At 48.5% G+C, this 14,749-nt stretch overlaps 2 protein-coding genes across 27 annotated transcripts in view; one reads left to right on the forward strand and one right to left on the reverse strand.

Moving 5' to 3' along the window:
- The window catches only part of VRK3 (VRK serine/threonine kinase 3), a 34,948-nt gene extending 32,876 nt beyond the window's left edge, over window positions 1–2,072 (reverse strand). For 10 of the 25 annotated variants that reach the window (XM_086353900.1, XM_086353883.1, XM_086353889.1 and 7 more), the window contains exons 1-2: window positions 1,383–1,582; window positions 493–555 (exon numbers count right to left, since the gene is read on the reverse strand). The gene's annotated coding sequence lies outside the window, so the exon portion shown is untranslated. Of the gene's footprint in view, window positions 1–492; window positions 556–1,382; window positions 1,583–1,787 lie in introns of those variants that run through there. The other 15 variants (XM_086353884.1, XM_086353890.1, XM_086353893.1 and 12 more) reach the window with 4 other exon arrangements.
- ZNF473 (zinc finger protein 473) lies at window positions 1,812–14,749 on the forward strand. 2 transcript variants are annotated; one of them, XM_086353906.1, is made up of 5 exons: window positions 1,812–2,218; window positions 5,927–6,130; window positions 7,371–7,497; window positions 8,854–8,943; window positions 10,329–14,749. In XM_086353906.1, the coding sequence occupies exons 3-5, from the start codon at window positions 7,398–7,400 to the stop codon at window positions 11,654–11,656; spliced, it is 1,518 nt and encodes a 505-aa protein (XP_086210032.1). In that variant the 5' UTR covers window positions 1,812–2,218; window positions 5,927–6,130; window positions 7,371–7,397; the 3' UTR covers window positions 11,657–14,749. The 2 variants fall into 2 exon arrangements, with proteins under 2 accessions (XP_086210032.1, XP_086210033.1); XM_086353907.1 differs by lacking the exon at window positions 5,927–6,130 and having other exon boundaries at window positions 2,080–2,218.

Below are 14,749 nucleotides of genomic sequence, written 5' to 3' on the forward strand. Positions count from 1 at the left end.
ACGCGGGTTTGTTCCCAGAGTTGGGAATATCCCTGGAGGAGGAAACGGTAACCCGCTCCAGCATTCTTGCCTGGAAAATTCCATGGACAGAGGAGCGTGGCAGGTTGAAGTCCATGGGATTGCAAAGAGTCAGACACTACTGAGCCTGCTCACATTTGAAAATGGTTGGAGGCATAAGTGGAATACATTTCTATCAACTGCAAAGAACAGGAAAGTCCTTTATGTTACTGGTTATCATCTTTCATTTGTTAATATTTCGATTCCTCCCTTTCCTCTTTCTATATCTTAAGCTCTGAGCCTCTCAGATCTCTCTAGTTCCTCTTGGGGCAGACTCATGAAACTCTAGTGTTTGCCCTTGAAACCACTGCCATGCCCATGATAACTTTCCTCCTGGGAATGAAGTCTGAGAGAAGCAACACACAAGAGATGGAAGAGGAACAGGCTGCTGGTGGGGAATAGGCTTTCAGGGGCATGTGTCCGAGGGGATGGTACCTTTATGGGGTCACGATCTGGCCCTCAGATTCACTGGGCTGGAAACTCCATCTTAACTGTGTCCTGTAAATGAATAAACGTGGAGAGGCTGACTCAGGCTTGCTGTACGTGGGAGTAAAAAATAATGATTGATGTTTATTGAGAATTGGCTATGCAACCAACACATGCTAAGTTCATTCATTTATTCAATTTTTCACTGAACTCCTACAGCAGCAAAGGAAACCAACAGCTCCTGACCTGACAAAGCTCATTCTAGTGGGGGAACACAAGCTTAATAAACGAATAAGTAAGAAACTTTAAAAAGTCACAAAAGGAAAGAGCTATAGTAAACTCTCAATAAATATGTATAGAAGAAAGGAATCCGAGGGCTGAAGTCACCATTTCAATGTCATCTGGCTAGCTCAGGACTCAAAACCAAGGCTCCAACACTCAAGTCAGTCTTTATCATTCATTCATACATTTTCTTTATTGATTTGTTCAATATTTTCTGAACATATGGAGTGTGTTAAGTATTGTATCCCTCCTGGCAGGTCCTGAAACGCAGCACAGCAAAAGAGCTAACGGCTAGACTCCACCTTCGGGCAGGAGGAGTAACAGTGAAATGATTTGCCTCGGCCCCTCCCTTTGCAGGGACCACGGATGACGTAGTACCAAGGCGGGGCTTCCGTCACACTCTCCATTAGCTTTGCCCGTCTCCGTTGTATCCACGCCCACCACCAAGACCGGACAGCTGCAGCTGACAGGTTATCTCGGAGGCCAGAAGATTCTCTCATCCTGACCCGCGATCCCCGCTCCCGAGGGCTCAGTCTCCCACAAAGGGTCGCGCTGACGTCACAGGCACCACGACCGAACTGTGGCTAGGCCCCTACTCCGCCTCGTCTTCCCCTCACCTCTGGATTTGGCGAGCTGAGTGGGCAGACAGATATTTGCAGCCAGACTCTCTTGACCCTCCAGGGGAACTGGGACTCACCTTCTCAGTTGCCCTGCGGAAAGTTCCGCTAGGGCGGGAGGCGCTGCGCGCGCATCCTCTCGCCAGAGGGAGGACTGCGCCCGCGCAGCCTATGCCGACTTCCCGACTGCCTGTGGACTGGGACTGCCTGGGAACTCCATTTCCCAGGCACCTTTGCGGCAGGCCAGTCCGCTGACTCAAGGCTGGGGGATGGATTATTCCCTCATCGCCCAACCCTATTCCACCTTTAGTGGAACGCTTTCTGGTTCTATTGCGCATTCCGAGGCATTTTCCCGCCAATCAGAGGTCACAGTCTCATTTCTCCCGCCTCAACTCCTCCTCTTACCATCGCGCGTCCCCTCAGGAATTGTTTCCTCCTAAATGTGTTTCCATGGTGACACTCTGTCTCCTTCAGAAATGGAAAACCCTCTCAATCTTCTCGAAAAGGCAGAAGACTGATTTGGTTGCCTATCAAAACCTTGTCTACAATACCCAAATGCCACCTGGGGCCGATTGTTTTTCTAGTCTATTTCCCAGCGTGCTCAGCGGGCCGGCTAAAGACAAGGGGCTGTGGAGATGGGAAGACAAGGGAAGGCCTTCGCACAGCCCTCTGGGAAACAGTCCTGGCTCTGGCGCAGAGGCTCTTGGGTGAAGTAGTCGTGAAGATATTCGCCCGGCACCGGAAGTGGATACGAGGAGGCGCGTGAGAGCAGTTGCGTCTCCGCCTCCCGCCTGGCTCCCGTCGTGTCTGTTAATTCAGTGGATTGCAGTCTCGAGGTGAGGATATACCGGGGCTGGGCTCACTGAAGACTCTGGAGCCTTGTGGGCAAGGTCCTTCCCGAGGGATGACGGAATGCTTCTGGGGCGATTTCGGCTCTGGGCGCGTCGCTTTGGGCTGTGGTTATCTAGGTGGAGCCTCGAACGCTGGTTCGGAGTAAAGGATCAGGATCTTGCTAACGTGCTTCCCTGGTAGCACAGTTGGTAAAGAATCCGCTTACAATGCAGGAGACCCAGGTTCGATCCCTGGGTGGGGAAGATCCCCTGGAGAAGGGAATGGCAACCCACTCCAGTATTCTTGTCTGGAAAATCCCATGGACAGAGAACCCTGGCAGGCTTCAGTTCTTGGGGTCGCGAAGAATCGGACGCGACTAAACCACCACCGCATCTTGCTAAAGTGCTTTCCAACGCTAACCGGCCGCCCTGAGAGGAACGATTCTATTTCATTTTATTTGGATGATAAAACTGATACTGAAGGAGGTGGTGAGTTGCCTGAAGTCTTCGGCAGAGCTGGGCAGGATCTTGGGGGATGAATGAATGAGAGTTCTTTAGGAATTCAAGATATTTACCATTCATTTGAGCGCTATCTGTGTGCCAGGTGCTGTTCTCACATTTTCTCTTGTAATCTCCGCAGCAGCTACCCCGTCATCAGAATTTTCTAGACTTTAGAAAGTTAATAGTGTGCGTATTTCTTAACTGGGGCTTCCCAGGCGGCTCAAGGCTTCTCAGTGAGTGGTTCAGCGGTAAAGAATCTGCCTGCCAATTCAGGAGACGTAGGAGACGCGAGTTCTATCCCTGGGTAGGGAAGATCCCCTGGAGGAGGGCATGGCAAGCCACTGCGGTATTCTTGCTTGGGGAATCTCATGGACAGAGGAGCCTGGCAGGCTACAGTCCCTAGGGTTGCAGAGTCAGACGCGACTGAGCACGGGGGCACGCAGGTGGCTCAGTGGTGAAGAACCCGCCTGCGGATGCAAGAGATGCGAGTTTAATCCCTGGGTGGGGAAGGAGGAAGAAATGGTAACCCGCTCCAGGGTTCTTTTCTGGGAAACCCCATGGACAGAGAAGCCTGGCGGGCTACAGTCCATCTAGTCGCAAACCAAACAACAGTATTTCATAATTAGGCCACACCCCCAGTGATATTTGGGGCAATTCTTGGAAATTGAATATTTCTGCTGGAAAAGGCGTTAATCACACTGAAGGAGAATAAAGACTATGCATAGCCTGTGGCGATTTGGGTTCAGTTTGACTACCAATTTATGAATGAAGTTCTGGTTCTAAGCCTTTTGTTTTTAGAATTGTAGATAAGAGATTGTGGGTTGCTATTTTTCTGCTTTATTTTGTACATGTAGAAAGTGACACACAAAAAGGGTGAATGATGTGGCCGTGGTCCCACACCAGGAAGAGGCAGGACTCCCTGGCTCCAGGGCCTAAGACTTTCCAGTCTGGTAATGATTTGCCTTAAGTTACTATGACAGAGTGGGTGACCTTGAGCTTCACCTCAGGGCTCCAGTTTCTTCCCTCCCAGGTCTAAGAGTTTATGAGATGTGGACAGAATGGGATTTGGAAACTGTCCATAGAGTTCTCAAATTCAGATGTCTGAGGGCCAGGCCGATAAGGAAATGAAGAGAAGAGTCTGGGTGAGGACTGTGCGGCCTCTCAGAGGGATCATCCCATCTAAGGGGTGGAGAGCTTGAAATGGCTTCCAACAAACTAGCTCTGTGGGAATGCAGACCCCATGTGGCCAAATCCTAGGATTTTTCAGAAACTGGAAATTGAATTTTTAGGTGAAATCTCCCAGCTTTTGAGTTTGGGATTACTTAGAAGAATTTTCTGTCAAAGCATTCTGTGCCGGGGCTTTCCTTGTGTCTCACTGGTAAAGAATCTGCCTGCTAATGTAGGCGACCTGGGTTCGATCCCTGGTCTGGGAAGAGCTCACATGCCATGAAGCGGCTGAGTCTGTGTGCCACAACTACTACTGAGCCTGCCCTCTAGACTCTATGAGCCAAAACTGCTGAGGCCTGCATGCCCTAGAGCCCGTTCTCCATAACAAGGGAAGCCACTGCAATGAGAAGCCCGCACACCACAGCACAGAGTAGACCCTGCTTGCCATAACTAGAAAAAAGCCTGCACAGCGATGAGGACCCAGTGCAACCCAAAATAAAAATTTTTAAAGAAAAACAAACCAAACATTCTATGCCAACTCAGGCCAGATAAAACATCTGCGGATCAGACATAGAACAGACCTGTGGTTGCCAATTGGGAGGGGGACTGAGGGAGGGATGGATTGGGAGTTTGGGATTAGCAGATGCAAACTACTATATATAAGATGGATAAGAAGATCCTACTGTATAGCACAGGGAACTATATTCAGTATCCTATAATAATGGAAAAAATATGAAAAAGAATATACATATATACATATAACTGAATCACTGCTGTATACCAGAAACTAACACAACATTGTAAATTAACTATACTTAAAAATTTTTTTTAAATCTGTAGATTGACTTACACTCACAAGTCAAGTCTTAACCTCTTTGTGAGGAAAATCCTTGTGTAAAACATTAGCTCTTATTATAGGCCTGAGGTTTCTCTGGTGGCTCAGCGGTAAAGAATCTGCTTGAGATGCAGGAGACCCAGGTTCGATCCCTGGGTCGGAAAGATACCCTGGAGAAGGGCATGGCAACCCACTCCAGTATTCTTGCCTGGAGAATCCCCATGGACAGAGGAGCCTGGCAGGTGACAGTCCATGGGGTTGAAAAGAGCTGGACATGACTGAGCAACTTTCACTTCACTTCACTTCTTAGGCCTATCACATTCCATTATCTGCAGTCACAAAATCTAGAAGCTCTGAAAACCAAATATTTTTTCCATGAATTTGATGCCTGAACCTGACTAGAAATGCTGTGATTTATTACTTTTAATTATCCTAGCTAGAGTGGATATTTTTACCTCCACTCTTGGAATATTGAAGTGTTCAGTTATGAAATGCTCCCCTTATTCCTCTCCCCTCCCCCCTGTACTGGGATTTTAATGAACTACGCCATGTATGGTGGATTACCTTTTTATTATCTGAAAATTTCTGAATTAAAGCATACTTGGCCCAGAAGCTTAAGAATTCTGGACCTGTGGTGTGGCTTCATGACGTGGAGTGCTTTCAACACCCGTAGATATATGCCACTTAAGGAAGTACATAGAGGCCACACCAGTGTACAGTGTTTTGCTTGTTATGAGTTGAGAATGACCCAGTGGGCAGTGACCATATATATATTTTTTTTTAAGTGAAGTGAATAGAATGGTAAACATCCTAGTCCACCCTACTTTGTAAGATGAAGTATTGTTTCACGAAGCTTTTGTTCAGTTATGTATGCAAATGAGAAGTCATAGTATATATTATCTGTGTTACTGTGGGTCATGGTTTAAAAAAAAAGTTGAAATCATGCTGTTGTAGAAATAGCACAGTCTTGAAGACTTGCCTGAACTCTAGTCTTAGGGATGATACAAGTCCCTACTGTGTGTCAGGCACTGTGCCCACAGTGGTGAGCAAGACAGAAGGTTCCAGCAAGGTGAGAGATCTGAACGTCCACATCTCCCACGTGGATATTTACGGACTGTACTTAACCCTGACAAGTGCTAAGGGGGGCTGTGTAGGCTCTGCAGCACTAGGGCTGGGTGCTTTTAGTAAATAGAATTGTGTGATTCCTGCAGGGAGACGCACGTCCTCACTCTTCCTACTTCCGGACGTTTTGGGAGCTCCTCCAGCATGGCCAGAGAGTCAGCTCTAGGAGGAAGGCACACTTTCTCCCAGTTTCCTAGTCCTTTCTGCCGCGCTGCCAGCCAGGATTGTGGAGGGGAAGGAGGGGGAGCTTAAATGAGGAACTGGTTGTTGGGTCCCCATCAGCTACAACTGAGGTGAGTCAAGTGTCCCTCTCATCCCAACCTGTCATCCCCAGAGGCTGCACATCTGGCCTGCCTTGTTCCAGCTCACTGTCTTATGATGCCCGCCCCCCGCCCCCAATCAGTCTCAAAGGAAAGCTCTCACACCATCACTGTCTTGCCCAGTACCCTTCCAGGAATCCTTATTGCCCAGTACCCTTCCAGAAATCCTTATTGCCCCCTGGATAAAATCCAGGTTTCTCAGCCCATCCCTGCATGGCTTGGGTCCTGCCCTCCTCTTTCCTCTTCTTCCATTTCCCTCACACAAGCTGTACTACTCCCTTCTTGGCCTTGTGTGAAAATATTACTCCATACTTTCCAGCTTCCTGCCTTTGATCAGGCTCCTCCCTCTGCTAGAATATACTGCAGCCACTATCTCCAGCTGGTAAATCTTCCATAGCCTTCAAGACTCAGTTTATTCTCCCCACCTTTCCTGGGCAGCGTTAGCTCCTCCCTGCTCTGGTCTCCCAGGTCACCCCTGCCTCCTCCACTGTAACACAGATCCACCAGGTTGGGGTGTCTCTGCCCATATCTGTCAGTCCCATCAGACTGTGCACTCCACAGGGACAGGTACTAATTGGGACTCATCTCTGGGTCCCTAGGGACATTACTAGTCTGGCACACAGAAAGCCTTGAGGTGTTTGTTGAATGAATGAATGAAAATGGAAATGAAACAGAAACAGACCCACAGACATAGAGAACCAACTTGTGGTTGCAGAGAGGGGAGGGGGTAGGGGAGGGATGGATTGGGAGTTTGAGATGAGCAGAGGCAAACTGTAGAATGGGTAAACAAGGTCCTACTGTATAACTTGGAGAGCTATTCAATATCTTGTGATAAACTGTAATGGAAAAGAATATGGAAAAGAATGTATATACAACTGAATCACTTTTCTGTACAGCAGAAAATAACACATTGTAAATCAACTATGCTTGAATTTTTAAAATAAAAAATTTAAAAACGTAAAATCTTGAACACTGAAAAAAGTAAAAGTCAAGGTAGGTAGGTGGATGTTAGGATGAGGCAGACCTGCCTCTGTGACCTTGAGGGGATAGCACGTCTCCTTTTCTAGACTCCTTGTCCTTGCCTGGAAAATATGAGATCTCACATCTGAAGCGTCTCACAAGATGATTTTTGCCAGAGGCCTGGCATGTGGCGGATGAGGCTACTGAGGTGAGCCATTGGCCCCTCCCTGACCCCAGTCCCGCTACATTCCAGGAAATTGCCACCCTCAAGGACATAGCCATGGACTTCACCTCGGAGAACTGGGAGCAGCTGGGGCAGGGGCAGGGAGACCTGTTCTGGGACACGGCGTTGGACAACTACTGGAACCTCTTCCTGCTGAGTGAGTGCCACCCCTGCCCTGGGGAGTCACCGCCCTGCTCAGGATCACCCATGGCTCTCTGTCACCCATGGGGTGATCTCCTGGCTCCTGAGCGCCTCAGATCACTGTGCTTAGTTGCCTGATTCTGTGACATCAGTAGTGCCTGGTGACCTTTTTGGTTGTCACCACTTGGGAGGAGTGGAGGGTGTACTCCTAGAATCCAGTGGGTGGAGCCCAGGGGTGCTGCCACACACTCCAGAATTTCAGGGACTATCCAACCCCACGTGTCAGTACTGCCTGGGAAGAGAAACCTGTGCTTGCCCTCTAGCTCCATCAGCACTTTCCTCTTCCTCATGGTAGAGGAATTCCTCCAGCTGACACTTCAGGGGCTTCACTCCTTTAAGACAAACTGCAACCCCTTGAGCACTCACTGCCTCTCCCCTGCCTGGCTTGCTCACCGCTCATTTTATGGTCTGTCTCCCTCTGCCGTAGTTTCTGCAGCAGGAACTCGAGCTGCTCCCTGGTGGAGCCCCTGTGTCTGGAACAGACAGTACTGGCTTTGAGGGCTCAATGAATAGAAGAGGGAGCAGCGGGAGTCAGTGTGTTAAGAACTAGGTCTTGTGCCAGGCCAGCACTTAGAATGCTCTCCTCTAGTCCTCCAGACACTCATCTGTGTGTATTTATTAGCAGTGTATTCCTTTCCTGTAGCTACTTTTACAGATGCCACAAGTGTGGCTGAAAACAACATACACTGACTCTGACAGTTCTGGAGATGGGTCTGACTGGGCTAAAATCTGGGCATGGGCATAGTTGGTTCCTTCTGGGGGCCGTTGGGGAGAATCTCTTTCCTTGTCCTCTTTCAGCTAAAAGCCAAATGAAACCTACTTGCTGTGCTCACGGCTTCTCATCTCTGAAGTCAGCAGTGGCTGTCTCCCCACTGTAGCAGGTATCCCCTGGGATTACAACTCTGTTCCTGCCCTTGAGGAAGTTTGCAGAGGGTAGGAAGCAGGATTGGTCTTTGGGACCCCCTACACACTCCCATCATGGGGCCCATCTTATGGAGGCCTCTGGTATGTCCAGTCCATGGGAGAATGAGTGAATCACGGATGACTGAGGAGGTACATGACTCTCCCTGGCAACTCTCTTTTATCTCTCAAGAGCTGTTACAGATCCTTTGTGTCCCCAGCCCCAGTGGTCACATCTCTGATCACCCTGGATTGTGACCGGGTCCCTCTCCTCCACTGGGCCAGGAACCCTGCAGAGCTGGATCAGGTGCTGAATAATCATCAGGACACCCAGGAAGTTCCTGCTCAGCAGCCCGATGGCCCCCCATCCTGATGTCATCTGGTTGGTGACAGTGCCTTTCTCTCCTTACAGACCCCCCTGGACCCAACCTGACCTTCCATCCAGATGGTGGGGAAAAGCTGGAGGCCCTGGTGAAAGAAAGCCCAGAGTCAACAGACACTGGTGAGTGGGCAGCCAGGCCCCCCCAGGGGAGGGTGGAGGGAGCTCACGGGGTGTGGTCCTTTGTAGGCCCTCTGTCTTTAGGACCTCCATCCCGCCCACTAGGTCTGCTGACACATCTCCACCCCCTGCCTCTCGGCTTCACTCTGCCACGCGCTGGCTTCAGGCTGGGGAGCCTCGCCCTGCATACCTTTTCTCCGTGTACCTCTGTGTTCAGCACATGGCTGTTTTGGTGCCCTTCCTCTGTCCCCTCTGCATCCTTCCAGACTCAGCAGGGCTCAGCATTCCATTCTCTGAGTTAGTCTCTCCTCCTTTCTGTCTTGTGCCCCTTGAGCACTGTGGACCTCCCGGTCTGCCTATTTCACCTGCCTTCAGGCAGGCCCATCCTTCCTTCTGGCCCAGCAGATGGCCTGTCTGTTAGTGACTCAAGCCTGGGCCTAAACACAGCTAAGAGCATTCACTCTGCCCTCTCCCAGGCCACAGTTTCTCTGGGGGATCAGTCAGGCAGTCAGGATTCCCGGGTGTGCTGGTTGAGATATCCCTGAAGGGAGAGTCAGGGACCCTCTCTGGGGTGCCAGCAGCTTTTCTCATTGTTAGACTGACGGTTCACATGAGGAGAAGGGCCCCTGAACCAGAGGCCATGGTGTGGGGGCTGCATGGCTCAGTCTCAGCCTGCACCCTAGCTGTCAGCAGGCAACTCTTTTTGGTTCACCTCTCGTGAGCGTGGACCTTCTGTAGCCTCCTGTTGAGCACACAGGTGTTTCACATGGACCTAGGCACCATGCGTTTCCCTTTCTGCCACCTTGACATCCAGGCTGACTCCAAGCTTGTGTAGCCACATCCAAATAAGTCCTCCTGTGGTGACATGGTATTATGTTGTCATCATTTATACCTCTTTTCCCCGAGTGCACTTCTCTAGGAAGTATGCCTTAGCTGATGGGGCTGATGATGGCAAGTATCCCTCTGGAACCTCCATGGCTGCCCAGCACCACACCCACCCCCCCTTTTTTAAAAATGTCTATTAGGCTGTGCTGGGTCTTAGTTATGTCAAGGTCTCCGTTGTAGCACATGGAATCTAGTTCCTTGGTCAGGGATTGAACTGGGGTCCCCTGCCTTGGGAGCATGAGTCTTAGCCACTGGGTCACTAAGCAAGTCCCCCAGCTCCCCCTCCTAATACCTCTTGAAATGGGCTCTTTTTCCTGTGATGCCAGTACCCACCGGATCACCATGCTGGCCCTGCCTCCTTCATTCTCTTCCCAGCCAACATCAGGATGCATCAGATGACTCAGGATGCATCACCTGGTCTCCTTCTTGTTTACTCTTAGCCTGCAGCTCCTGTCTTTAACTCCTAGGGAACAGGAGACATTTGCACTTGCCCTCTCTTTCAGGCATAGCTGAGACTTCTCCTCTGCCTCAGGACTTCTTGGAAGAAGGACTCTTCCAAGAGATTACTGAGACTTTTTCCAAGGATGATCTCTGGAACTCCCATTTGGGAGAAGCCTCCATAGGCCAAACCTGGTTAGATAGTTTGCTAGGAGATTCAGAAAGTCTTCTGAGGTCTGATATTATCAGTCTGGAAAGTCCCACAGAATGCAAAAGCCACAAATTCAAGAGCCATGAACTCAAGACAGACCTCAGTCCTGAGTCCCACCTTTCCCCAGGAGGGGGTTCCATGACACTTGATCTCCCTGAAAAGAGCCTGGCACCAGCTAAGTCTCAGGAATGTGGGAATGACTTTGGGTGCTACTCAGACCACAGCCAGCAGGATACCATCCAGGGAGGGGAGAAACCATATGAGTGCAGTGAGTGTGGGAAGAGCTTCAGCCAGAGTTACCATATGATCCAGCACTGGATTCTTCACAACAGGGAGCAGCATCCCACAGTGCTTCAAGAGTATGAGAAAGATGTCAACCAGCGTTCCTGCCTTTCCATGCAACCAGTGACTCACACAGGCTACAAATCCTATGTGTATAACAAGTTCGGGGAAACTTTTAGTGAGAATACACACCTTCTGTGTCATCAGAAAGTTCACACTGAAGAAGAACCATGGGAGAGTCAAGATGGTGACTGTCCAGCAGATCACAACTCACAGCCTTTTGAGTGTCATAAACCACCCCCAGGTAAAACCTACAATTGTAAAGAATGTGGCCAGAGTTTTAGCCAAACCTTTCATCTCTCTGTGCATCAGAAGACCCATACTCAGAAATGCTATGAATGTGCCAAATGCAAAGCAACCTTCAACTCCAACAGATACCTCCTCCAACATCAGAAAATTCATGCTGCAAAAATGATCCCTGAGGATCAGGAGTGTGGGAAGGCCTGCAAGCAGAGCTCCTTTCTTGTCCAACAGCAGTCTGTTCACACTGCAGAGAAGCCTTATAAGTGTGATGAGTGTGAGAAAACCTTTAGCCATAGCCTGGCCCTAAAGATCCACCAGAGGGTTCACAGTGGAGAGAAGAATTACAAATGCAACGAATGTGGGAAAGCCTTTTACCGGAACAGTCACCTTAGTGAACACCAGAGGGTTCACACGGGTTACAGGCCCCACAAATGTCACAAATGTGTCAAGAGTTTCAGCCGGCCCTCCCACCTGATTCGACACCTGTCCATGCACGCTACAGAAAAGCTCTACAGCTGTGCCAAATGCAAGAAGACCTTCAGCCACAATGAACACCTTGTTCAGCACCAGAAAATCCATGCTGTGGAAACCCCCTAACGAATGTCAGGAGTGTGGTGAGCAACTTGTTTGCTGCTCAACCCTAACTTGCCACCAGAGCATTCACAATAGAGAAAAAGGACTCAGTGAGAGCCAGGAGATCTTATATGAGAAACCCGAGCACAGAGAGCATCCAAGGATCTGTGGGAAGCGCTTTAAGTGTAACAAATGCGAGAAAACCTTCCACTGCAGAAAATACCTGACTCAGCACAAGTTGATTCACGCCAGGGTGAAGCCCTTTGAGTGTAACCACTGTGGGAAAGCCTTTGGGCAAAGTTCACATCTCATCCGGCACCAGAAGATCCACTCTAGATTGAGATCATACAGATGTGGGGACTGTGGGAAGGCCTTTATCTACAGGACCTCCCTCATCAAACATCAGTCCCTCCACGGGATCGAGCACCCCTTTAAATGTAACAAATGTGGAAGGATCTTCAGCCAAAGTGCATGTCTCTTAGAACATCAGTTAATCCACACTACAAAGAAGCCCTTGATACCTAACAAGTGTGACAAAGTCTTGGCCCACAGTAACCACCTTATTCAGCATCAGGGAACTCAGGCCGGAAAGAAGCCCTTTGAGCAGAATGAATGTGAGGAAATTATCCAGGAGAGCTCATGCCTTTCTAAGCACCAGGGAGTTTACACAGATGAGAAGCCCTATATGTGTGGTGACTGTGGGAGAACCTTCAGCCTGCGTGCTCAGCTCGTTTACCACTAGAGAGTTCACACCGGAGAAAAGCCTTATATTTGTCAGGAATGTGGGAAAACCTTCAGCCAGAGCTCGTGCTTCTCTAAGCATCAGAGAATTCACAAAGGTGAAAAGTCTTATAAATGTGACAGTGGTGGGAAAGCTTTCATTCGGGGCACTCCGCTCATCCAACACCAGAGGATTCATACTGGAGAGAAGCCTTACGTTTGTCAGGAGTGCGGGGAAGCCTTCCAGCAGGGCTCATGCCTTTCTAAGCATCAGAGAGTTCATACCAGGGAGAAGCTTTATGTGTGTGCTAAATGTGGGAAAGCCTTTGTGCAGAAAACAAATCTGATGCAGCATGAGACAACTCACACAGGGGAGAAGCCTTATGCTTGTGGTGTGTGTGGGAGAGCCTTTCGCCTTAGGGCCCATCTCAGTCAGCACCAGAGAATTAACACCCAGGAGAAATCATATCAGTGTCAACATTGTCAGAAAGCCTTGTGCTGCTGCTCAGGTCTCAGCCGACAGCAGTGAGTTCACACTCCAAAGTAGCAGGTAGCAATCCTCCCCATGACCCCTGGGTAGCAGCAGGCTCCCAGACATCTGAGAATGTTCCTCCGAGGCCCAGAGTTGAAACCATCCCAGTGTAAGCCCCTCCCTGCAGTGAGTAATTAATCTCTCTGGTAATAAAGATTGATTAGAAAATTTACACACGTTTCATTAAAACAATGAAAACTGGAGCTTCGGAAGTCAGATAGACTGGACCCTGTTTACTGACTTCAGTCCCAGTTCTGCCATCTGCCAGGTGATCTACAGAGAGTCATGGAACCTCTCAGGGATTCAGTATCCTGATCTGTAAGATGGGCACAATCCTAGTTACTACCTCAAAAGACTACTGTGAACATAAATAGATGCAAAACACTTAGAACCAAGTACCTATCAGATAGTGAGTACTCACCAAGTGTGAGCTACAAATACGCATCAGATATAACAAATACACTCTTTTACATTAAAACAAAGAGATGATTCAGTAACCCTCTATTTGTATTCAATTGCAGTTACTGTTACTAATATTACTCATGGCTTTAATTTTCAAAGTTTTCCTTCAGTATACCCTTGGTTTAATTGTTTGCAAAATATCAGCACTTTGTTCTTTATTGAAACGAAAAAAAAGTCTAGCCTTTTCCTTCCCTTCATCTCAGGTCTGTCCTAGTACTTTCTTAACTAACCCACAAAAAGCCAAGAAGAATCTGTAACATCTAACATCTCACAGAAAGAACTTTCCACTCCTAGTTTCCCAGACCTCTCACTCAAAAGGATCCCTCCCACATCCACATGCTACCCCTTCCCATAGTCTCCCATTTCAAATGGTTGGTTAAATGAAGAGACCAAATTTATCATGAAAGTTAAAGCTGTAAACAGCTGGATTCAGTTATGAAAGCTGCAGTGGATTATCATTGTCTCCACATGGTTCACACGATCTATGCAGAAGATGTGCTTGGTGCAAAAATAGTGATGCACAGAAATGACTTCTGGAATGTTCCTCCTCCATCATTTGTCCAACCTGGCCACTCACAAGCACTTTACTATAGGCTCCAAGTTGGGGAACACCAATACTTTAAAGTGCTGCCCTTGCCTTGAAGCTTCTGGAATCGGGGAAATGAATGGCCTCATTTCATAGAGGAGTGCTATTCGTTGCCAGGTGATTCCTTGGAGTTAGAGCCCTTGCATTCACTGCTCACCATGGCCAGGCCTGTTCTACAACTGAGTCTCACTTCAGGGAACCACGTGACCAGCTCTTTTGATGGCACCTCCTCAGCTCTGAGCTTTTGTGTTCCACTTGCTACATGATCCAGTCACCTGTTTCCTGAAGCACAAACAATCTTACAAAGATACTGGACTCTGGCACTTTTAATATTCTTTCATATTTTTGTTTCTTTTTTTTAAATATAAATTTATTTATTTTTGGTGCTAAAAAATGTTCAAGAGTCTATGCTCTGGGCCCCTGGGATATTTAAAACCTTGCACCTTGAGTTGCACCAGTTGGTTTGTTGAAAATGGGAACTTAGCAGCTGACCACACCACAGTGGGGAGTGAACTGGTTTTCAAATGGCTGAAAACGCCCAACTTCTGCCTTATTTGTATCTGAGCAAGGGGCCTGATATATACCCAAGGGGTGGGGTAGGGGTGGGAACTCAAATTGCTAAGTGTATTCAAGCAAGAGTTTTGACACCAAAGGTAGAAGTCAGAGGCCCTGTGGAAAGTTGGCAGCCATTTGTGTGTGTGTGTGTGTGTTTGTGGTATCTGTGTAACTAATGATCTGTGTTCTGTGGACCAGGGTAGAAACGCCTACCCTCATGTTTGAGTGTTTGTTCTCTGATTAAAAGTTTTTTAATTTCTAA

This window comes from Bos grunniens, chromosome 18 (genome assembly GCF_055505025.1).
Source record: "Bos grunniens cultivar Pamir isolate PY7600 chromosome 18, Bosgru_T2T1.0, whole genome shotgun sequence".
In the NCBI taxonomy this organism is placed as follows: Eukaryota; Metazoa; Chordata; class Mammalia; order Artiodactyla; family Bovidae; genus Bos; species Bos grunniens.

What these genes read in the sequence shown, in the direction of transcription:
- ZNF473 (XM_086353906.1), top strand. Translation starts at nt 7,398, where the DNA reads ATGGACTTCACCTCGGAGAACTGGGAGCAGCTGGGGCAGGGGCAGGGA. An exon ending in CTGGAACCTCTTCCTGCTGA is followed by an intron (nt 7,498 to 8,853) that starts GTGAGTGCCACC and finishes CTCTCCTTACAG; the next exon opens with ACCCCCCTGGACCCAACCTG. An exon ending in CCCAGAGTCAACAGACACTG is followed by an intron (nt 8,944 to 10,328) that starts GTGAGTGGGCAG and finishes CCTCTCTTTCAG; the next exon opens with GCATAGCTGAGACTTCTCCT.